General features: G+C 36.8%; 1 protein-coding gene across 32 annotated transcripts in view; it reads right to left on the bottom strand.

Annotated features, from left to right (window-relative positions):
• DST (dystonin) overlaps positions 1 to 24,956 on the bottom strand; it is a 297,979-nt gene that overhangs the window by 85,684 nt on the left and 187,339 nt on the right. For all 32 annotated transcript variants that reach the window (XM_085217868.1, XM_085217869.1, XM_085217848.1 and 29 more), the window contains 16 exons: positions 18,563 to 24,151; positions 18,213 to 18,359; positions 17,829 to 18,044; positions 17,525 to 17,671; positions 16,268 to 16,501; positions 14,284 to 14,436; positions 12,770 to 13,003; positions 12,236 to 12,517; positions 10,170 to 10,715; positions 8,653 to 8,829; positions 5,895 to 6,018; positions 4,353 to 4,561; positions 3,773 to 4,090; positions 3,434 to 3,600; positions 1,582 to 1,738; positions 431 to 557 (listed from right to left, as the gene is read on the bottom strand). In XM_085217868.1, coding sequence (XP_085073994.1) covers positions 431 to 557; positions 1,582 to 1,738; positions 3,434 to 3,600; positions 3,773 to 4,090; positions 4,353 to 4,561; positions 5,895 to 6,018; positions 8,653 to 8,829; positions 10,170 to 10,715; positions 12,236 to 12,517; positions 12,770 to 13,003; positions 14,284 to 14,436; positions 16,268 to 16,501; positions 17,525 to 17,671; positions 17,829 to 18,044; positions 18,213 to 18,359; positions 18,563 to 24,151 — 8,827 coding nt within the window. The remainder of the gene's footprint in view (positions 1 to 430; positions 558 to 1,581; positions 1,739 to 3,433; positions 3,601 to 3,772; positions 4,091 to 4,352; positions 4,562 to 5,894; positions 6,019 to 8,652; positions 8,830 to 10,169; positions 10,716 to 12,235; positions 12,518 to 12,769; positions 13,004 to 14,283; positions 14,437 to 16,267; positions 16,502 to 17,524; positions 17,672 to 17,828; positions 18,045 to 18,212; positions 18,360 to 18,562; positions 24,152 to 24,956) is intronic.

Raw genomic sequence — 24,956 nt, 5'->3', positions numbered from 1 at the left:
CATGGACTAGCTATGAAAAACGTATCCCTGCGAGCAAAAATGTACAGGTATGTTAGTATTTACAAAGGTAAAGCTTATATTTGTCCTACTTGCAGATTTGGCAGATATGTAAACACCAATCAGATTAAGTCAGTTTCTCATAATCAAAAGTTTCCTAGGATCAAGACTTATCAATCATTTACATCAAAGTGCTTTTACACTATTTTGGCAATGTAAAGCAATCAGAATGTGTGCTGAATTATTACAACAGTTAGACACAGCTGAAATGAGAATCACAGCAAACAGTGGACAGAACAGACATGGCTAACTGATTTCTTCTAAGCCATAATATTCAGAAACTTAGCCAAAAGGTGCAGTAGTTCATTTTTTTTTCTTAAGGGATTAAAAAACTCCATAAATGTTAGGCTTACCTGATTATATGAGTGCATACCTGATTTTGCAACTGCTCTCAGTTTTGCAGGAGAAGTCACAGCACTAATCAGATTACATAACAGTGTTCCTCTGCTGTTCATTTTCTGCAGCTCAGTTGCTTTTAATGTCCACTCATCTTTTAAATTCTGTTTAAGAAAAATAAAGTTGTTCATTACAAAACTGAATTCAGACAAAGTGCTTAGTGCTGAGAAAAGAAATGTCACTTTCTTTTCCTATATCCTGTAGTACTGTATTGGGTTTATCTGGCAAGCCTTTGGTAATATGAGGGCTTCAGGGGCAGCCGCTGGGAGAACAGGCCAGTTATTGCCCCATGTTGGACACAGCCAGTTACAGCCAGCTCCAAGATGTCCCAGATGGAGCCCATCAGTTTCTGTTATATTTAAGAACAGGGGAACAGAAATGTGCTGCAGCTGTGAGAGGCCAGAGTGAGAAAAAATGCGAGAACCAGTCCTTCTGGCACAAAACCCGTGGTGTAACATGTTATTCACACTGTGGTGCTTGGAGGACCCTCTGCCACTACAGGTGCGTGGTCCCTGAAAGACCATGGAGAGCCCACACAGGAGCTGGCACCTGATAGGAAGTACTTTAACTCACAGAAATTGGACCCCACTCTGGAGCACGAGAAGAGAGTGAGAAAAAAGAAGTGACAAAGAGTTACCAACAACCCTCTTTCTCCATTCCCACTGCACCACTTGGGGCAAGGAAGAGTGAAAAGCAAGAAGTGAAAGAGTGAAGTTGAGCTTAGGAAGAAAGGAGTTATGCAGAGGGACAGTGTTTTAATTTTGTTTTTCTATCTCACATTCCTACACTGTTTTAAATTGGCAATCAATCTTCCACAATTCAGATTTTTTTTGCCAATGACAGTAACTGGTGAGTGATCTCCCTTCCTTACCCTGACCTGTGACCCATCGTATTTTCTCCACCTGTCCTGCAGAGGAGAGAGAATGAGAGCAGCTGCGTGGGGACTTGGCAGCCAGCTAAGATTAGCCCACCACAAGTATACCCAAACAGGCAAAGGAAATAGTAATATAAATGCAGACTGCAAGTCCAATTACTACGACTGCTTATCACTTCTGTCTGTTCTTTTGTTTCTAACAGATGCCCTCTTTCCTTTAATTGTATTTTTCTTGTCATATTACAGTGTCATACCAATGTATCTTCCAAAGGCTTCTTTAACTCTTCCGTATTCAGAGAGGGTTGAGCAGCAGGTATTCGTTCTGTCGTCTCTTTTATCCATTTCTTCAAAGATTCTACAAGTAGCTCAAAAGTATCAATTTCTTTCTGACAAGATGATACATCCTCTTCTCTAGATAATTAAAGACAACAAAAGAAATTGAGCACTGAATGACAGCATTCATTCTGATAATTAAATCAACAGATATTGCTAAATCTGATATTGCTATTCCTCTACTTAGTGATAATCTCAAAACTAGCTGCAAGGAGTACAGAGACAGATCTGTGAGTTTTCTACATGAAGAGAACACATCCATCTTTGTGATATTTGACAGAATTACAGAATCATAGGGGCTGGAAGGGACCTCTGGAGATCATTTCATCCAATCTCCTGCTAAAGCAGGTTCCTTACAGTGGGTTACATAGGAAAGTATCTAGATGGGTTTTGAATATTTCCAGAGAAGGAGGCTCCACAATCTGTATGGGCAACCTATTCCAGTGCAACCTCAAAGTAAAGATTTTCCTCATGTTTTTATGTTTTTTTCCTTATGTTTTTATGGAACTTCCTGTGATCCAGTTTGTGCCCACTGACCCTTGTTATGTTATTAGGCACCATTAAAATGAGCCTGGCCCCATTCACCCATTAGATATTTACAAGCATTAACAAGTTAGAAGTATCGTAGAGAGACAATCTCTTGTCATAGCACTTGTAATTTACTCATCTTCTACCTGAACATGATTTGATCCTAAAGCAATATGTCAGTAGTGCTGGTGAACTAACCATACCCAGTAGCATGCAAAAAGAAAGCAAAAAATCGTACTTCAATCGTACAACAGATCAATCCTGATCAGATAAACCCTGACACAAGGAACTGACTCACAAGAACAAGTAGCTAAATAAACACACAGATGACTGTGTAAGTGATAAAAGCAAAACAAGCATTGAAAAAAATCCTGGTGGGAGTTGTGAGTAAAAACTTTCATTTAGGAAGGAAATTCATAACATAATTCGTATTACTAGCACACAGCATTTTGATACCTTAGTAAAATAAGAAGACATCTGAGAAATGTCTTCACTGGATCATTTTGGATTTTGAAGAAAGATCTCCAAGTATTTTCATAAATCAGGACCTATTTAATAGCTTCTGCGTACACTCTTTCCCTCCTGGTGTTTAAGGAAGATGTCTAAAGCTAGTGTTGTCACTGTGATTAACATTACATGATCAGGAAAGGAATTTTCATGTCCCACTTTAATGAAGTTTTAGTACTTCAGTTCGCATCCTAAATGATCTGAATGAAGATTTCAACTACCTTAGAAGCAAACCTGGTTTAAAGATTACAGTTTTGACAGAATCTGAAATTTTTTAGACCAAAAAACCAATAATTTTACAAATATTACCAGAATGCGGAAAATCCAGTTTTGCTATACAGGTAAATGCATTCTATAGTAATTTCCTCAGTTTTTCTTTGCAGCCTGATTCCAAATAGTATACGAAATTAATTTGAACAAGCAAGAATTTTTATTCTATCAGAGAAGCAGAAAAGTAGAACAGCTTCTTTAGCACTTACAGGACTCACAATATACTCATGAAATTTGGAAAAAGCTACTTTTCTGTAATTTAGACAGATTTAGCCTGAGACAGATGAAGTAGCTACTGAAGTATTTCTATATGAATCGCTCTTTTTTTAAGAAATTTTTTTTTTAAGAAAAATCCTCTCTGCACTGCAGTTAACTGAAATCTCTTGAATTGCACACAAAAGGATAGCAGTCACAATAACAACTGTATTTTATTAGCGGTGGAAACATTTCAATAATTGTTCGACTTACTTTTCCTTTACAGTCTCCTCTACCTCCCTGAATTTCTTTGACAAAGCATTTACTTTTTCTAGTACCAATGCTTTATCCCCAGGAAGAGCATGTAAAGACAGTTCTTCAAGAAGGTTCTGCAAAACTTCCAGGTCCTTCTTATGTTTCGCTAATTCTATACTAGCCTCCTGCAAAACACAAATACATTCTTCATGTTAGATTTTGCAATCAGTTGTCCAAAATTAAATTTGTTATTTTAGCCAAGCTATGAAACAAGCATGTTCTTATTTATGGTTCTATCACTTAAATGAGCAAGAGTAGATAGATATGTACACATATACAAATGGAATGGTACAGTACCTGCATGTACTGAGACACTTCACTAACATCCTTTCTTGGTGCCTCAGTCTCACTGAGAGCCTGGTTTTTCTCATCTAGGAATGACTGGAGTTTTTCTGACAGATCTTCAAATAACTCCACTTTAGTCTTCAATTCTTCCATTTTCATAAGTTTTTCTTTATGCTTCTTACTTGCTGCAGAAAAACGTCCAGCAAGTTCACTCATTTTGGCTTGCAGTGAGGATGCAGTGGATGGATCTGCTGTTTCCATGAACTTCTTCACTTTGTCATTCATAGTGTTTATACTGCTTTGACGACCTGCAATGTCTTGTTCTAGCATCTGAAACAAGTAAAAAACTACTCTGTATTGCTTATAGATAAATGTTAAGAGTAGAACTGGTCCATCATATGAAGCAACAAATTATTTCAGCTGGACCAACAGCATAGATCTGTTTCAGGTACAAATACTTTTATGTACAGTTTCAGCTAATGCAACAGTATCCTTCACTAGGTATTTTGAACCCATTAAGGATGACAGTGTAATATTTTGATTATTTCTTGAAATCCTAATACAAAAGTTTCTTTTAGAGTATGCTACTTACAATGCTTTTACTAATGACATCTTGAATAGCAGCAGAATTCAAAGGCACTTGATCTTGTTCTTCAAGGCTCTTTTCAACACCTTCCATCCAATCCAGCATTTCATCCAAGCCATCCTGCACACTTAGGGATCGAGTCAATGTTATTTGGAGCTTCTCATTCCTTTCATTCACAGACTTGGATAAATTGTCATATCTCTCCACAATATCATCTGATAAAGAGAAAATATATTTCAAATGTTTCCGTTAGCCAAACTAAACTTTTAACTCATTTTATTAGTTCTCACAGGTAAATGCAAGTCAAAAGTTACCTGTATCAGAAGCAAGTAAAACCACTAGCTGTATTCAGTAGAAATGCATGAGGAAAGACCAGAATTAAATACAGCCAAGAAGCTCAGTGCACAAATAAAATGAAAGAGCAGCTTACAACTACACTCCCAAATTTTTGGAAGCTGGTTCCCATGTGTCACACAATTCAGCCATGACACCATGTAGCTCCAGCTTATGACAGCTTACAATTCCCAAGAAATAAAACAGCAGGTAAAACAGTTACTCTATAGCTATGTCTCCTACTTTATTTCTGGAGCTAAGCAGGTTTTCCTAAATGGTCCACCATCACGGAGCCCATCCAAACTGCAGCCTGTGGGAGACCCCAAGCAGGATCAGGTAGATATTTCCTGAAGGAACTGAGACCTATGGACTGTCCACACGGGAGCAGGTCTTCCCTGAAGGACTTTGGCCTGTGGAGAGGCTCCAGGGTGGAACAGGAGAAAATCGAGAGGACAACAGACCAGCAGAATGGAACAGTTACTGGCTGACCACAGCCTCCATTTCTTACTCCCCTGCTCTGCTTGGTGAGGGGGTGGTGGAACTGGAAATGAAGGAGTTAAAGTGAACCAAGGAAGAAGGCAGGTGGCAGGAAGGTGCTTTAATTTTTTTGAATTTGTTTTTCAGTACCTGAATCTATTATCCAATTAGCAATAAATTTAAGTTGTCTGTTTTGCCTGTGACAGTAAGTAGTAAGTGATCTCCCTGTCTTCATCTCAGCCCATGAGCTTTTCAATCACAGTCGCTCTCGTCCTGTTGAGCAGGGAGAGTGACTAAGTGACTGTGCAGGACATCATGCATCTAGCCAAGGTCAGCCCACCACATAAAGATACTTGAAATCTGAAGGAAGTTTGGCTAAGCGAACTTGAAATAATTGTTTGGAAACATTTTCCTTGAACACGAATATACCCCTACCCAGTGGAGCACTCATGTTCCTCAACAAAATACTAAGTGTTTGACTTGGTAATACTAAACATGGGAACTAAGCACAATCCCTCTATCTGAAAAAAAAAATAAGTAAAAAATAAAATGATGCATTTTAAGTGAAAAGCAGAGGAGACAGAGCAACAATGAAGTTACGGTGTTGCAACAGCTTATAGTTCAACAAAAAATGTACTTGAACAATGACACAGATGTGGAAACTGGATTTTCTCTCTTCTAGTGCCTGCATGTAGACATAATGATAAAAATAAGCATTAAGAAAAATAAGCATTTTACCCAGTGTTTTCTGAATCTCCTCTTTGTCCGATGCCAACTCTCCCCTTGAATCCAAAAGCACTTCAGCAGCTTTTTTAAGTTTTTCTACAGCAATTTGGTGGTTAGACACTTGCCCTTGAAGAACCTGTAAAATTCCATAATCGTTAATTATACTGTTGAATATAGCTAAAAGTTACACATGCAAGGCTTGAGATATGCCATACAGCCTAAACGTGTGCTGGGAATAAAATAACACAATGTGTGACTTCTCTATAATGAAAATATTAACCTTGGTCTTCTGGACCACGTTTTAGTTTGTTTGCCATCGTTTTTATCTTCCGTTCCACAATACCCAAATGATTTTCTTGTGTGCAACTTCAAAATGCATCTTTTGATTACTTGAAAACATTGCACTAACTCAAATGATATCCAAAACTAAAATAAACATATTTTTCAACTCGGCACTAGTGAAAAAGGAGAAAAACATTGTCAGCAGTAGTAATCACCCATCCAATATCAGTTATACTGACAAAGGATCAGGCTGATAGTGTAACATCAACATCAATATGCCAAAAAGTCATCATCTTCACAGTTATAAAGCCGCCTGGAGCCAGAAACACTGAATTTCAATTAGATTTCTCTCTCTAACAAAAGAACATAGGTTTACAGGATACCTGACTTAGAGGCTCAGTTCAAAGTCAGCAGAGAAACTGAGAGAACTTCTGAAAGTGCCTTTTTCTCTTCAGTGTATAAAAGCACTTCAGGGTAAATAGCCTCTGAACTATTTCAGGACTCTGTGTTAGTGTTTGTGATAAATCTTTATCCTGAATCACTTGAATATTGTAGAAGTTCAAAATGTAATGACCTCTGATTATTTTTCTGACACATGCTATCACTACAAACATACAATTCAATCCCATCTGCCATGCCAGGACAATGAAGTCATATCAGTGCATTCAGCATCAAATTCAGCAAAACACAATGCCAAAATATTTCTTGCTACCCCAGTCACAGAATAAAATTCAGATAAAGAAGAGGAATTTTCCTTACAATTGAGAAATATACTGTAGTTGTAAAAATAAATAAAGAAATAAAATACCAACAGAAAGCAAGAAATACCAGAAAGCCTTATATGTTGATGGAAAGCAAGCAAGCTTACACCACAGTCACTGAAGATTATTATGAAGAACAGTTAATCCCCATAAAAAGATTAGACTCCACCATACTGCCAAGGCCTGTGTGTAGCTGGATTATCTGCTACATGTGTTGGCTGGAAGGGACAGCTTTAACTTGCAACACCTGACTTTTGTAGAAACACTCTGTTTTGCTTTCATTAATTGGCTTTCTTTCTTCAGTCTGCTTTTTTTTCCTCTTGCTTTCAATCTTTTGACACTTTGTACTCTCTCCATTCTTCCTTACTTATATTCCTGGAGTGCTCTTTTGTGTGGCAACTAATCCACTTAGGCATTTCACAAAAGAAACCTAATACTCATGCCTTTTGTATTACTTGCATGAAAATTGGCATTATAAGGGATATAATTCCTTTTGGCATAAGGAACAAAAGTTTAAATGGAGCTTCAAATTGTAGTTGGTATTATTTCTACTTTTCTAGCACTTGGTAGCACAAATAAACCTCAACTGTTTCAATGTTAAAAGTCCAAAATTTGCACTTTCATTTATGAAAGAACAAGTGGTTTACTTAAGTCTTACATAATCACTATGATTTGTCTCCTCTGATGTGTCATGTATATCAAAGAGTTGGGCAATTCCAGTTTGAAAGATTTGAAGGTTTGAAAGATTTTGTGTAGTCAATGTACTGCTTTTCAGACTATTCCAAGCAAAATGGTGAAAGCATCCGCCTTCGAAGAGGCATTGACTATTGTTTATCAGTAGCAAACATACCAGACCTGCACAGACCCTCCATGTAGCACATGTAAAACAGAGATGAAATGTCTGAATAATAGCTTTGCTCACAGAGAAATGAAAAAGGAATTTGCATTTGAATTATGGTATAGATAATGGAACATGTTTATGAAAATATAAAAGCCAGTCTAAAAATGACAGACGGTATGTAACTTTACACAAGCCATCACATTCTTTGGTTCCTAAAGCCTCCTCTAAACTATAGTGCCTAACTAGTGTTTTAACATCATGAGTTCCATCACCATCCTGTTTCGCCTATGCCAGGATTTACATAAAGTTGTGAGTTACTCTTTCAGTGGGAAAAAAAACAAAACAAAACAAAACAGTTTTTGTGCGCGTTGCAAATTATGTTATATCCATTCTTAATGAGAGATGTAGCACTGAGTTTAACTGGAGGAGGCAAACAGATCACACACTGCGGATCTGGTGTGATCCCTTACTGGGGATAATGATGCAAAACAGAAATGTGAATAGAAAAAAAGAAAGGGTCAGAGACAACAAATGGCCTTGTTTATCAGGAACTCAGTCACAAGCCCTATTCTCACAGCAAACTGGAATTGCTAAATCATTTATTAGTTCAAAAATTTACCAGATTTTACCTCTTGTTTGCTAAGTGTTACAAAACACATCTAGCTTTCATCACTGCTAATGGTACTTTGGTCTCCCATTTTATTTTCTCTCTAGTTCTATTCAGATAACATTCTAGACAGATTGAGAACTATAAACATTGCATGTAGACTTGCAAGACAAGAATTTGGCCTGCAGCCACTTGCATTATATTAGATAATCCATTTTTTTTTGACAGAAAGCAGTTCCTTTTAGGACAGAAGTGCTTCTGTTTTTTAAAGCTTTTCACCTTGGTTTCTTCCAGTTGTCTTTGGAGATTTTTGGGATCCACAGCAATTGGCTCAGATAGTTGTTTGTTCACAGCTACTTCAGAGGCCTGAAGACCCGACAGAAGTCCAGATGAAGCATCTTCATAATGCTGGTATTTATCTGCCAAGTCTTTAAGGTTATTTCCAAGGATGCTACACTAAAAGAGTAGAAAACAAACATGGAAATATCCAGGCATTAAACTCTGTGTTGTATTTCATAACAATCTCAAAACAGTATTCTCATGTCCTGAAATACTGCATGTTTTTTTCCTGCCATTATTCCACTGACTAACTAATTTCTGAACTAAGCTAAGAGAGCTGGGCAGGCTGGACAGTTTCCCCTAGTTGGTGCTTCTCAAGAGTGATTTAGGATCAATGCACCCAAACAGGAAACTGTACTCTAACCCACTGTTCTGGAATAGGATAACCTTCAGGAAAACTTCTTGATCCTCCAAATTAAAGATTGTTTATTAGCATTATGACACCAAAAATATAGTCAGAAAAAGGCAGAAATTTCACTAAAATTGGTATGTGTATGTTCATTAAAATATAGAGAACAGATTTTTGTTTTTATAATATCTCATCTGCCTTGTAAATCCAAAATGATATAGCTGTTCCTATAAGTCCTATATTTTAGTATGCTCGTAAAATATACACGGTGAATCATCACGTAAAAAGGCCAGTGGAACTATTTCAGTCTTTTCACACACAAAATCTGACCATATCAAGTTATAATATTTATAAACAGCTATTTTAAAAAATATTTAAAAAGTTATTTTAAATATTTCTATTTTGAACCTAAGATACATTGTATTTCAATATTTACATTTGGTACTCGATCACCATCTGCTGGGCAAATATGTAATGCACTCACATAAGCAATTAAAGAACAGCCTTTAGATTCAACATGCAAGCATATAAACTCACATGTGCATACATTATAAATACAAAATATATTTGTAAAAACAAGCTACAACTTGAAAGATTTCACAAAACTTGGAAGGTCTCACTTTCAAATTCCGAGCTTCATGTTCCTGATTTACTAAGACAAATCTATTTTGTGTTGATTTTGCTCCGCATATCTAGTGTCAAATACTTAAGGCACCTCTTTAATGTCTATACTAAATGTGTATATGTGAAGGGCAGAATTTGGTAAGTTAACCCAAGTGAGATCACAAATAAAGTTATTGAGATAGGTCTTTTACATGGATAATAGTAAGTTCTTAAAAAAAAAATCACAATTATATCTTTACATTCACATTCAAACTAAAAACAAGGTAGAAAACTTCAGCCATTCAGAGCACTAGACTAAAGAAGAACTTTTGGAAAGCCTCTTGTGGATATGTTTTTTCAGAGGAACTTTGTTAATTCCAGAGGAATTCTTAGTTAAGAAGCAAAAAATTTAAAACTTCCCAATTTGTTTCATTAATTAACCTCTTTATATATACAGTTGCCAAAATCACAGTAGTCTTTCCTACTCTGCGTAAATAAAACTTACCTTAGTATAGAGAGATTTAAAACGATCTGAAGCCCTATCCAGTTTATTTTGCACTTCAGCATAAGTAGCCGAAGTATCAATACCATCTTTGTCAACCTTGACACCATCTCTTTTGCTACATGATCTTGCAGCATCCAAAACTCTTTGTCCAGAAATGGTAATATACCGTAAATCACCCTTGTGAGATATAACATCTTCTGAAAAACTCTTCTGCCTTTTCAATTTGACCATAATACCACTGAAGTCAGAAGCACCAGCCTCCAAGTTGTCAAGCTCCTGTTCTGCCTGCTGCAGCCAGGTTTCAAATTCACTATAGTCTCTATCAAATTTCTCAAGTTCTTCCCTCAGAGAATGAGTCATCTTCATCTTCCGTTCTGATTCAGCTAAAGCAGTCTCGTACTGAGCCTTCAGCTCTTTCATGTTCCGCTGCATCTTCTCTTTTTCTTCAGGAGAAAGGTAGTGTCCTTGCTTCTCGAGTAGTGCCTGAGCAGATTGAGTTGCTATTATGACAGCCTGCTGCTGTGAAATAATTTTCTCATGTTGAGCCTGCAAGAAAAAGTTGAAAGAATACATGACCAGTCCTTTCTCACCTGGTTTCATTACACAAGAACTGTCTTGAAATCTCTGCTGAATCTTGCTTAGAAATGATGAGGAAAAAGAAGTCCATCAAAACAAAAAGTAGCTTTTCTAATTTTCCTGCTATTTATTTTAAAACATTTTTTGAGTAATTTAAGATAACACTTGACTGCTGGTCACTAGATTTCTGTGCAGCTTCAAAATTTGAAGAAACAGCCAGTGGTAATTTTAGCCAAATACACAGTCCATGAATACTCCATTCAGTATTCAAATGTCACTAGAACTAGGAAATATGAGGATATATACTCAATAATTTATTTGTTTATTGTTTAATACTTAGGACAACATGCTTAATGTAATCAACATTTTCCTTGTACTCTATCACAAAGCAGAATTCATTAAATAAAATACCCAAAGGTAGGCAACTTTTTAAATCAGAAGTGTTCCACTTAATATATATTGTAGTTCCACTTCAAATAAATAGACCAAAAGGAGCAAAAGCATAAGCATTGAAAAGAGTATAGATATTTTCTTGTTCTAATCTGAGTGAACAAACATTCTTACACAAAGCTTTATTTTTAAATTCCAAGAGCACTGATTCTTATCAAATATACTTGGTCATAAAACAGAGCCTTTTGACATTAAAGATCAAGAAACATTCTGTGCATGTAAATTGTTTCAAATCATCACTCAAATTGTTTCAAAAACATCTAAAATAACATGACATAGGAACCACTCCTATGCTAAATATGCTAAATAAAATCCACATTTCAAATTGATTCTTCCAAAAAATCTTGTCCTGAAGGTTCTCAATTCCTGTGTAAAATAGTTATGTAAAATGGTCTGGTATGACTCTCTTCCCTATCTATACTGGATAAATACCAAGTAGGCATTGGGCACAGAAGAAAACAAACAAACAAACAAACAAACAAATAATAAAATCATTCTGAAAAAGAAAAAATCTTATTGAAAAAAAGAAACAAGAAAGAAAGTTCAAGCTGGTACCAGTAATTAGCAGTATCAGTTTCATCTACACATCCACCAAACCACACAGCCACACACAAAAGTTCTTGGTTGCTCAAACGTAAATCAATAAAAAATTACAATGATTTTTGAAAAAGCTTCATAAAAAGTAGAAATGTATGTTGTCGCTTTTTGCGTTTTATTTTCTTGTTCTAGTAATAAAAATTTGACTGTCCTGTACAAATATCTTTCTATAAAACTTAAGAATAATAGACTCACCATCAGGATTTTCAAAATTTGCTTTTAAAAATATGCTTTTTCTTATTTTGCAGTAAGTGATTACGGTAACATTGAAGAACTGAAATATTTGCAATACATTCTGACTACTGAAAATCCTATCACTGTATCACTAACTTCCCATCTTCCATTCCAAAGTCTATTAAAGAAAGGATGTGATTGAATTCACTCTTGTTGGATAAAGATGAAACACTTAGCAAATAACTTGGGAATAAATCCAATAGCAGTACCTTGACTTTCTGATACTGTTGATTCAGATTATCTTCTGTGCTTTTCACTAGTCCATCCACCTGAGTTTCAATGTCTTGCTGAATTTCCAGCAGATTACCATTGACATCATCCTCCTCTCCTTCCAAAGCCTTCACATCTCCCTCTTCAAAGTGTGTTCCATTCTGTTCTATTGCCTGCTTAAATTTCCTGCCATGCTCTGCTTCTTTATCCACATTTGATAACCAGTCTAAGAGGTTTTCTATTGTATTTTTACTTTCTTCCAGCTGTTCTATGGCTGCAACCTACAATGAAATTACACAGTTTCAGTTCAGAAATCTTCAGGCACTACATAACAGTATATGCAAACAGACTATTTAAAACACATGAACAATAAAAATGTATGGAATGGCATGCATTTTACTGCTTATTTCATTAAAAAAAAATAGAAAAGGAGTTTCTTAGTTACCCAAATGAAATACTTTATTTCTCCTCAGTGTATCAATAGCAAATTGAAAAACGAATACATTAAAAGTTTGAATAAAAGTACGAATAACCTTTTCTGTTTCCTGCTTAATTGCTGTTGTCATAGCTTTATCCAGTTCTTTTTTAGATTCTTCTGCCTTTTGGCTAAGGAGCAAACACTTGGTTTTTGCTTCATTCAGTTTCTGTTCAAGAATAGCCTTGTCCTCTTGCGACAACTTTCCTCCATTTTCTTTTAAGAAATTTTCAGTATTTTTCACAATCTCTGCCAATGTCTGGGCACTTGTTCTCATGTCTTTTTGTATCTCCTTTTGAGAAAAAAGAATCCAAAGATGAACCCACATCTTTCTGATTAACCTTATTATTACAACTTCCTCTGTTTTGAGGGCCAACTGCTCCTTTTTAACCGCAGAGAATAAATGCAGTATTACTGAACAGTTGATGGGAATATTAGAAAATATTGAGTCCAACATCTGACAGTGTTGATGCAGATCATTCTGTCCCTATCTCTTTCAAGAACAGCTTAGAAATTTAAAAAGAGAAAGAAAGAAAGAGAGAAGGAAAGAGAGAAGGAAAGGAAGGAAAGGAAGGAAAGGAAGGAAAGGAAGGAAAGGAAGGAAGGAAGGAAGGAACCTGCAATTTGGAACTCAGATTGCTTACACTCCTATTCAGAAGTCTGAATATTAGTCTGTTAGACAATCACAATATTGATATTTATTTAAGGAGAAAAAAAAAAAGATGCTATATTATTTTTTCTCTCCCAAGAATACACCCATTTATGCTCTAATTTCTTCAGACAGTTAAGCAAAGTTAACAGGTGCCCCGAGGTGTCTATGTTTTTCCATCTTATACAAACTAGGTGCGTTACTTTGAAGATAAGTAAGGCAAGAATCAGAAAATTTCAATCTTTACTAATCTTGATTTGGAGCTCTATCCTGTAATTACTGAAAACCACTACTAGGAGAAGGAGGATGAAAAAAAATGTCAAGTCCTTCTGTCTTAAAACTATCAAAATCAGATTTAGTGTCACTCAAGTCAGAGGAAAAGATAACAAGATATTGCTAAAAGCTAAGGTCTTTATAGGAAAGCAAACAAACTGAAAGGACTCTGTTACATAAAACATCTAGGAGATTGAAAGTATTGCTAGAAAAAACAGAACTGTAACCAAAGCCTTGCATTTAATTCCTCAAAATACTTTAAGAGGATGTAAACACTCCATGATAGTAGTTAAAAACCTTGTTACATTATTTTAGCATGATAAAGTGTAATCTCATCACATTTGACAGAAAAAAAAAAAATCTTAAGATTCATATAACAGATTTCATACTGCCACCTGAATGCTTCTTGAAATATCTAGTACACACACCCTATTCTAGTGTCTTCCAAGCTTCTTACCTCCCATTGGTTCATACTGGAGCATATTTACGGGCAGCAGTTTAAAGGCACACCATTAAGGCTTTACCTTTGGTAGGTTAAACAAATCTATGTTACTCTCCTCTCACGATAGTCTTGTTATTCAACAAAGGAGCATAGTCACTCTCTTCTGCACTCATCTTTCTTTTATATGCATAACTAGAATTGCACACACCTCCTGTTTGGTCTGGTATAGTTCTAGCTCAGCCTTGCTGTCTCCAATAACAAGAGACTCTTGCTGTCCAATGAGTCGATTTTCAGTCTGTGTAAGCATATCACATATTTCCTGCAGTTTCTCTTTGCATTCTTGCTGCCGTTCAGCCACATCCTATATTAGAGGCAAATACAATTGAACAATAAAACAAAAATTTTCCCACTACATGAACTAATAGACATTCAAATAGCAATTAACCTTTGAAAATCAATATTGCAAAGCAATCTTTTTAAAAGTATGCTGTAAACATGATAGCAGTGGTACAAATAGCAAGATGAACATATAGAAGTTATGGATAAACCTCAAATATGTTGTAAGTAAAAGAGACCATGTTTGATGGAATTGCCCAAGAGAAGTCTGGCCATGCACAACATGTGAAAGATGAAATCTCCAAACGACAGGAGTGAAAGTCCAGTCTCTTTAGCCGCTTGAAACCTGTGGTAAACACTATTAATTCTGCAAAATGATATCAAAACAGAGGTTAGTTGTGATTGTGAGTTAGCTCTTTTTGATATGCATATGTTACCTGAATAGAAAATGCTGACTTCTTACGCAGTAGAAAAGAACAAGACATGCAAGAACATTACTGTTATCGCATCCTAGAAAAATATCTATGTCTCTCCTCTACTCAATTTTATATTTCTTTAACAAAGTACAGTGGAAGCAAACGTTCTTCAGATGGTAAAATAACTCAAAGCCCTCAGAATGCTGAAACATCTTTCATTATGCACAAGCTGGGGGATGAGGTGGCAACTCTGAGTCTTCACAGTGCTTCTATAACAGAGCAGAAGATGCAGTCATACAGCAGCATCCTACCCTTCTTTTACTATCAAAACAAAGGTGGCAATGTTTGCCAGCTGCAGCTATGCCAGCTCAAGAGGTAATTGTACCAACTTGACTCATGGTTTTTCCAAAGTCCACCTCTACAATCAGAAATCTGACTCACTCTTATTTCTATCCCTCTAACCTGTCTCAGCCAAAGAAGCTATGATAAAAAAGATTTAAAAATCTGGCACTTGACCATAAATACCTAGAAAATGATCACACAAGCAGATGACATTGCAAGCCAGAGAAAAAGAAAACTGTCAGAAGGATAGAAGTGATAAGCAGTGGTGGGATAGTAAACTTGTTGATTAATATAGCTGCAGCCAGAAGAGGACAAAGAGTTCACTGCTTTATTTGGACAATATGTAAAAGAACAGATCCTAATGTCTGAAACTGTACCTGTCCTAACCTAACATATATTTTCTGTGAACTGTCATTGTAACAATGAAAGAGAAAAATGACAACTCTTCAGACTTCATAGAATCATAGAATATCCTGAGTTGATAGAGACTCACAAGGATCATCAGCTCCTGGACCACCCAAAAATTCAAACCCAATGTCTGTGAGCACGGTCCAAACACTCCTTGAACTACAGCAGCTTGGGGCCGTGCCCACAGCCCTGTGCAGCCTGTTCCATGCCCACCACCCTCTGGTGCAGAACCTGTCCCTAACCCCCAGCTGCCCCTCCCCTGACACAGCTCCATGCCGTTCCCTCGGGCCCTGTCGCTGTCACACAGAGCAGAGCTCAGCGCTGCCCCTCCGCTCCCTGTGTGGAGCTGCAGCCACCATCAGACCTCCCCTCAGCTCCTCTGTTCTGAGCTGAACACACCAAGGACCTCAGCACTCCTCATATACCTTGCCCTTGAGGCCCTTCACCATGTTTGTAACATTCCTTAGGATGCTCTCTAACAGTTTTACGTACTTCTTATATTGTGGTACCCAAACCTGCATCCAGTGTTTAAAACGGGGCCACATTAGATCAATGCAATCTTTGTAGAACAATGAATGTATCTGAAGTGAAACTGAGAAGGTAGGAATACAGTTAATACTACCTGCTGGTATTAAAATTCCTCACCCATAGACAAAAACAGTCAGCACACATTTACACAGGAAAGCAAACCTTCTGATCACCCAGCTCTTGCGCTGCCTGTAACTCAGTCTCTAAACTCTCCACTTGAGATGTTACAGTTTCCTGCACTTCCTGAAAAGATTTCTGAATGGTATTTAAGAGCCTCAGAAGCTGTTTGCTCTGACTGGGAGAAAGATCCTGGGCGTGTTCAGAAATGAAGAACTGAACATCAAATGCAGTGGACTCCAGTTGCATTTTTGTACGAGCAACCTCTGCAGCAGTGTTCTGTAAGTAAAGACAAGGGAATGAATAGCAAGGAGGACAAATTCAGCACAAATAAAACACACAGTCACTACTTTCTGCACTTAGCTCCTGCTCCAAAGTGCTTTTCAGAGACGCTTTAGGCACAGTAAATCAAACCGGTGTCAGAATCATTCTGGCACATTCCCTCAAGGGATTTGAATTGGTGTATGGTTTGCCTCTGGCACAGTCCATGAGCATATAATAAATAAGATGACCTTGAAAACCTCTATTCTTTCTTTTGCCTTCTAATGGATGTCTGAGAACTGGCTGACCTTCAACAGTAGAGAATTTATGGTGAGTATGAAATGGCAGGTTTGGTTTAAGTTTCCTAGGTTCTAGGTCTAACCTAGAAATGTTAAAAGATTTACTTGAGTGTATTCTCATTTTTAACTCTACAATGAAAAACTTTATTTCCAGCAGTGTATCAAATTATGCCCACAGCTGCACTCCTTGCAGCCCCTATGATAACATAACATAAAATGAAATGCTATTAAAGTGCAGAGAAATTATGTTTTGTTTTGTTTGTTTGTTTTTTTTATTTACACACAGAGGTGTATGAACATTCCTAAGAATTCATCTGGTTTGTTTTTCACAGCTCACTTCACCCAAGTGGGTAATTAAGAGGTTGTGGGGATTTTTTATTATCTTTCCCCATCTTCTCACAAGTTAATTAAAATTAATGAAACTTCAGCAAAGAAGATGGATCTTATGAATAAAGATGTTTTGAAAGATTTAATATTAATAATTGAAATATCTGTAACATAAACTAGATTACCGAGAAGGAGGAGATTTATTACAACAAATGTAAGCCGAATTTCTCAGTAAGTCAAAATTTCCAAAAATTCTAAGGAGAAAAAGCAAATCAAGAGTATGTGGATCAGTACAATGGATCATCAAGTAATTGTCTTCCAGGTTAATGAGCACCTATACAAATACTTGCTAGTAGTTCATACTACACAGTAACAGTTGCCAGAAGCACCAACATCTGCCATAAAGTATACTTACTTTGAGTAGCTTTAAGTTTTGCTTCATATCTTCTATGTCATTGGTATTCATTCTGAAGTCATTCATGATTTTATTATGTTCTGTGATCCAGTCTGAAAATGTCTGGAGTTTGCTTAAAAGTTGCTGGTGTAATTCTGCAAGCTTAGACTGGGAAAGGGAAGTTGTACATTCATTTATTTATGTCCCCGGAGTCCTGTCACATTTTCTATCACACTAAATGAAATCAAGCATTTACTTTATATACAGATTTTAAAGAAAATTTTTAAATTCTTAAGCATACAAATGTACACTGATAAAAACATACCATTTCCAAGTCAACAGAACAGACTATTTGTTTTGCTCGTTTTGAAGATGTATCACAGACCATCAAAAATGCTTCCTGCAAACAGTCATAGCTTATCTTTAGCTCTTTAAGTTTCTCTTCAGGAATATCTCTGTGATGAAACTTTAAGAATTCTTCTGTCAACTTCATGTCCTTTTTTAGGATAATTGCAAAGGTAGCCAATCCTGATTCAAATGACTACAAAGAGAATATATATTCAAAATGCATTAATCTAATAAGCAAGAAAGACATTATATCTGGTTTACTTAATTAAATTTGAATTCACTCTTTTTTCCCCTCACCCCATCTCAGGTCTTCTCCTAGCTCCCATCACTGAAGTACAAGCATAAAGAATACTTTACTGACCTCTAGTTGTTCTAATTGTTCTTTTAGTACTTCCAGGTTGCTACTAATAGGTTTCTGGTTTTCTAGGTGTCTTTTCACCTCTTGAAGCACTGCCAAATGCTCTTGCATTTTTTCTCTTAACTTTAAACATTCCTGTTCTCCATCAACCTGAAAATGGGTTTTAACAATAAACAATAAGGTTTTTGAAACTGACAATTGAAAATAGGCAATAAAATTTCTTTTAATTTTGATTTTAATTGTTTAAAATTATTTATTTATTTCCAGTTTAATTATTGTCTCCAGCAGTTGGAAAGATTCCTGTGATTCCTTTAACACAGGGCACACAGCACATACCAGCTGTTGTTACATACCTTGCTAGTGGAGTTGTCATCCAGGAGTGTTTTTGTTGTGTAAGCAGGCCCAGTAAAGCCTCTGAAAAGGCTGTCTGTCTTCTCATGCTCCTGGTCACTTTTCCAAGCATCAGCTGTGTCATCTGCCAATGTTTTCTCTTTAGGAATTTCTGATCCAAATTCTGACTGTTCTGTTGAGAAAAGAGCACAAAGCCTACCTACTCTGCCTTTACCTTCATGTGCTATGGTGATGTCAGCACCCTGTGAGCTCGTAAGCAAACTACTTATCAGCTCCTCTAATTTCCTCTTACTTTCATCTCCAGATGACATTTTAAAAATTTTCATAAGTTCAGAAGCCATAAGATTTGCAGTAGGAGTTTTCACCTCTTGTTCTATTTGACTCTTCATTTCATCTGGATCACTCATCTTTTGGTTACACAATTCCTGCTTCAGAATATCACGAAGAAGATCGGGACTCCTGCAATCAGGCCAAAGCAATGAAAGTGCATCACTGTCCTTTGTGTCTGTGCACAGTGTGGTATCCATTAATGCCTCTCTAACAGTACTACTTGCTTGCTTGAGTTGTGACTCATTGAACACGTTGCTTCCAAGCTGGGTGCTTCCAACCATTCTAAGTAAATTTTGCATCAGAATTTTGGTATCAGAGTAACTTAGTGGTTCACCTTCCTCCTTGCAGTAAGTATGTCCCAATTTTAATTTCCTTTGTAATATATTCTTTAAGTCTTCCATTAGTGTGTCAGGCATTTCTGGTGACTGTGAAAAACCTTTCTTTACTTGAAAATCTTTGGAAGATCCCATTTTGTTTTGTAATGATTCCGTGCATAATTGTTTTTTGAAACCATTTTCAAAGGAAGAAGTCTCGCTGGCCATGAACTTCTCTCCCTTTGTGTTTTTCAGTGCTTCAGATTCTTTCTGGGCAACATTATTCCAGTCAGCCTCTATGCTGCTCAAAATTGCAGAAGAAAGATCAGTGGTATATGTATGTGTATGATTCCCAGAAGGCAGCGCTTCAATCTCATCCCCCGATTCTTTTGCATCCTCAGTGCTTCCTGAGGCACCTGCTTTTATGAGGGTAAATTCATCACCATTGCTGTCCTTATTTTCTGAAAGGTCTTTAAGAACATTGTCACTTTGACAGACAAATGTCTCTTTAGTCATGGTAATTTCCTTTGGCTTCACTGTAACAGTTGGGGGGAAGGAGTAAGTATTAAATTCTCTTGAATGTACTTCTTCCATATTAAGCAGAAATTCTTTTTCATTCTGTATACTATTTTTCACCTGTTCTATGTCCTTAAGGCAACAGGATTCAGTTTTATCCAATTCTGAATTGTTTTCTCCTTTTAAGCTTGTTGTACATTGTTCCAGAGAAGATGAAATATTAAAATCTCTCTTAAATTCAGCTGATATCACACCACCTTCAACGTCAGGCCAAGTTTGACCAATATTTACTTTCTCATTATTTGAAACAATTTCTGTATCAGCTTTAACTGTTGATGCATCAAATATTTCCCCAAGGCTTTCCATATGAATAGGACTTTTAGTTAGCTCCATGACACCACATTCCTTTTTAATATTTACTCCATTTTCTGCCAGAGTTTCAAAATCTCTTCTTATTTGATCGTGCTTCTTGTCAGTAATTGGATGTACTTGGTCACAAAGTGAACTAACACCATCACTGGCATAATGCATATCTGTGAGGAATTTACTGTCCTTTTGGGATGAACTTGTCTTTAGTTGTTCCAAACCAGCCACATCATTTAATGGTTTTTCCTCTGCAAATACTGCTTCTTTTTGTCTTTGCCCATGATCTAAATGTAAGATTGGCACAGTACTACAGCTTTCATTCATGCTGTGAATAAAGTGTTCTGATAGAAGCAAATCTGTCTTAGCATTTTCATCATCTCCAGTAGCTTGCTTTGTAATTAGGAAGGGTGTTACTCTAATGTCAGATATCATAGTATCATCAAGAAAGTGTGTTTTATTATTTTCTTCACTCTTACAGGATATACATTTGGTGTCAAAGGTATTTTCAGACTGAATATGTTCAGTAGTATCTTCTGACATGTTTTCATTTTTGGTAAAAGTTCCGTAGTCATTTTCTGGTTTTTGTTCCCTTTCTTTTTTGCCTGTACATGTAAGATCAACACATCTTTTCTCATAGATATCTGATGCAGTTTCAGATTTTCCCAAAGATAGTTCTCCATTTCCATGATTAGACTGGAATTGCAAATTATACTCTGTCTCATGGCCCAAAGAATAGCAATACTCATCAATATTCTGATTATTTTCCTCACTATTTTCTATGTCCCCTGCAGGAATTAACATCTGGTCCTCTCTGCTTTTACACTGATGATGTGAGTAAAAAGTATCCATTTCCTCTTCACTGTCAGACTCAGAATCAGAGTCATCATAACTATCATAATCCAGATAGTCATAATCATAGTCTTCCTCCTCCTGTGTTCCTTCTGATTCGTACTCATAGCAGTCACTTGCTGCTTTCATTTCATCTTCTTCATTTCTGTCTCGCTGCGTTTTTGTTTCATACCTCTTCAGAAAAGAAGTAGAGCATCCCTCCCTTATTTCTCCACTGCCCATAGTAACTGGTAATTTTTGTTCCTCTTCAAAGTTCCTTGTTCTTTCCCTTTCCTCTTCAGGGACTGTTTCCAAAGTTTCAGCACTTGCAGTTAGAGCTGTCTGATTTATATCTCTAATATAATGGACATTCTCTCCAGCATTAGTTGGAAGTTCCTCATAAGAGCTGTTCTCTTCTCTCAGGACTATCAGACCACCTCTCTCCTCTAGAAAACCTAACGGAACATTCTCTGGCTCTGGTGTATCATCATCCTCCAGCTGTAAGGTACCAAAATCATCATCATCATCTTGAGGGGTGTCATAGGAATCATCGTCATCAAATTGTGGAGTACTATAGACATCACTGTCATCATCATCAACCTGAGGAGTTTCATAGGCATCGTCATCATCATCATCAAACTGCGAGCTGTCCTCTTCTGAGTCTGCCTCACCACATTCATGCTGTGAGCAGCTACTTTCAACCTGTGGGATGCTATCACTCCCTTCTAGTGATGAGTCAGAACTACTGTCCCCAGGTAATAACTTGTCAAACACAAGGTTGTTTTCTTCTACTGATATGCTTTGTGCCATGCTGTCACTGACCCCCTCAGGTGTAACATCATGTGTAACAGTACTGGCCTCCAACAAAGGCCTCCACTGTATTTCTCTACTGTCTTCTAGACATAGTTCACTCTGGAAATCAGTACTATCATCCAAAGACTGACTGCTATGTCTATATGGACAGCTCTCTAGAGATGGCCTGTTATGTACATCAGTGGAGTCCAGCAGAGGTTGATCACTATATCCATTACCTTCAAATTGCAGTGTGTCACCACACTGACTATCTGATTCTTCTGGAATTCTGTATTCATTATCCATGTTGAAGGATGAACCAAAACTTCCCTGAAAATCATCTTTCTCAACATTACCCAGTGCCATTCTATAACTGTCAGGTTGCAATATATGAGGCTCGTATTTTGTGAAGGTCTTTTCCAGGTCTGTCCAGATTTCATTATCTGACAAGTCATTCACACTCAAGGAATTGTCTAAGGTTTTATCATTTCTGTTTTCCTTACTCAGATTATCTGTCATAACAATTTCTTCTTTTCCTGTATCTGACATAAGATTTAGATTTGAGTCATTTGGAAAAACTCCTTCAGTGTTTCTTGAATTTGCCTTCTGATCATTATGCTTATCCACCTCTAGTGGTGTCCACTCAGAATCCTCCAAAAGACTCTCAAGTGCATTTCTGTGTCTGAAATTTTGAGTGTTACTTTCTACATTTTTAAGTTCTGCAGGTTTACTTAGCATCATCTCCACAGTAAACTGTGATTGTTCAGTACCACTATCGCTGCAAACATCTGATCTACATATATCTTTTCTCTGTGAACATGTATAATTCTCCAAATCTTCAAACTGAATTAAATTCTTGTAATCAGAGGTATTTTCAGCTCCTGAAGGGCCACCTTGAACACTGCCTATAGTATTACTGAAGTGGACATCGCCAGCTGACTTTAGATTAATTCCTTTCGGACTTATGTGTTTGTTGCTGAAAGCCATTTCTGGCACATCAGTAGTGTATGCAGAACTATTCCCTTCCAGAAACATATTGATGGCTTCCTGCAATTGTCCATCATATAACAGAAGTCTTCCTCCAGTGTTTGCATCCATATAGCTATTCACCATCAGATAAGATATGAACAATTTCTTAGCTTGGTCTGAATTATGACATGCAGGGTCTTCTGTACCAGAGTCTTCATGTTCCTCCTCACAGTCATGAAATAAAGATGATAGGACTTCATATGATGATAACCATTTTGCAGAATTTTTACAAGGGGATTCTAATTCTTCTACACTGGGCATTTTATCTGGTAAAATCACACTGTTCAGAATAGATATGCTATTGATGTCTATTAACCCTGATTGTGCAGCCTTGTCTAGACTGAGTACTTCACAAGTTTCTGGAATGTAAAGTGCAGCTATTTTCTGCCTATCACTTAGTATTTTGAATGCCAGCTCACTTGTTATCATTTCTTGGTGCAAAGATGTTGATATGGGGAATATTTCACCTGTGTCAGGCCATATTAGTCCAACAAAGCCTCTCTGTGCTTCTAACACCAGGAGTGCACTGGTAGATGATATTAAATTGCACTGTATAGCTTCATCAACAGTCAAGCGTTGCCCAGAATTTGGACAAAGGATTCCACCAGTTTGAACCTGATGTGTGAAGATTCCACAAGCAGTGTCCTGACCTATAATCCCTTGACTCACGGCCTCTTCCACAGTCATTTGTTTCCCTGACTCAGGGTCAATTATACCTCCAGATATTATCTGAGCCCCCAGCAGCCTAAACATTGTTTCCCTGTCAATGAGTCCTTCATGGGCTGCCCTCAAAATAGTTATTTTCCTTCCACATTTGAGTATGATTCTACCTTTTTCTTGTGGTTTCACTGGTAGGAGTCTTAACCCTGTTTCATTATGTATTATGCTTCTATGAAGCATCTGTTCAAGGGAAATCTTTTCAGCACAGTTAGGGTCTATGAGATCTTTACAAGTGTCCTGCCTTTCCAGAAGTTTTGCATATAATGTTGGAGAAATCAGGTTTCTCTGGAAAGCATTCTGCAAAGTCAGATGCTCTCCAGTAGATGGCAAAATCAAGTGCCCACTTGAAAGCTGATTCTCAAGAATTTTAATAGCCAAGGGTTCTGAAATTAGACCTTGTTCTAAAGCTGATACAACTGGAAGATTTGATAATGTTGACTCTGAAATAAGCTTCTTTGCATTATTTAATTCCTGCAACTGCAATAGAGTCTGGTCATCAATTAGGGCACAAGCTTTAGCTTCTTCCAAATCATAACATTTTCCTAATTCTGGAGAAATTATTCCAGTAAGGATCAGCTGATTCTCGAGCAACCTAACTCCAGTGTCATAGTCAATAAAACCTTTTAGAATAGACTGAAAAATGGAATGGACTTCTCCAGTCGTTTGGTCAATGATACCAGCAATGACTTTATGCACCTAAAAAGAAATATAAAAGAACAGGTATCACTATTTTAGACTAATTTCAAATTTATTTTTGCTTCTGAATGCATGATAAGCGTAAGAACTTGTACTTACCAGGACTGGAAGAATGCTGTGAATGTTAGCAGCTCAAACGCACAAGTGATCTATGTCAGTCATTGAACAGCACACGATGTGATAAAAGATTTAAAATCAACATGCATCTGTGAATTGAAAACCTATGCTTTGCGTACATAAATAGGGTTAGTGGAAGACAATAGAAGAGATGATTGCAGAGTGAGCAAATAGAACATATTACCTGAAAGGCAAATTTTCATGCTCTAAATGTCTGTGAAATGTTAGAATTTCAGAAACAGTATGTGATTCAAAACAACCATGCTATTCATGTTTACAGCATACAGCACTCCTGTATATACATCCAACATTATGGAATCAGATATTCTAGCACCAAATAATGCTTTTAGTTTGCATGGAAAGCATGAAGTCAGTCTGGCAACATTATTTAAAATAATTAAACAGACACTGCCTCCAAACGAGAAAAATCATATGCAACATTTTTTCAGAAATCCATATTTAAGATTGAGATCCATTAGCAAATGGATATAGTGTCTCAGGGTCACCAACATTATTATGCTCTCCCATTTTTATATTCAGATACATTTGAAGAAAAACTGAAAGTAGATTTCTTCTGAGGACACTTCTGAAGGATATATGGGAGACATTAACATGTTATTTTATGGTGTCCTTTCTGCAGCAGACACAGACTTATATAGCAGTCAAAGAATGGCTTTTACGAGAAGAG

This window comes from Meleagris gallopavo, chromosome 2 (genome assembly GCF_905368555.1).
Source record: "Meleagris gallopavo chromosome 2, MGAL_WU_HG_1.1, whole genome shotgun sequence".
Lineage (NCBI taxonomy): Eukaryota > Metazoa > Chordata > Aves > Galliformes > Phasianidae > Meleagris > Meleagris gallopavo.
The sequence above is the reverse complement of the archived record's forward strand: the minus strand, read 5'-3'. Positions and strand labels throughout refer to the sequence as shown.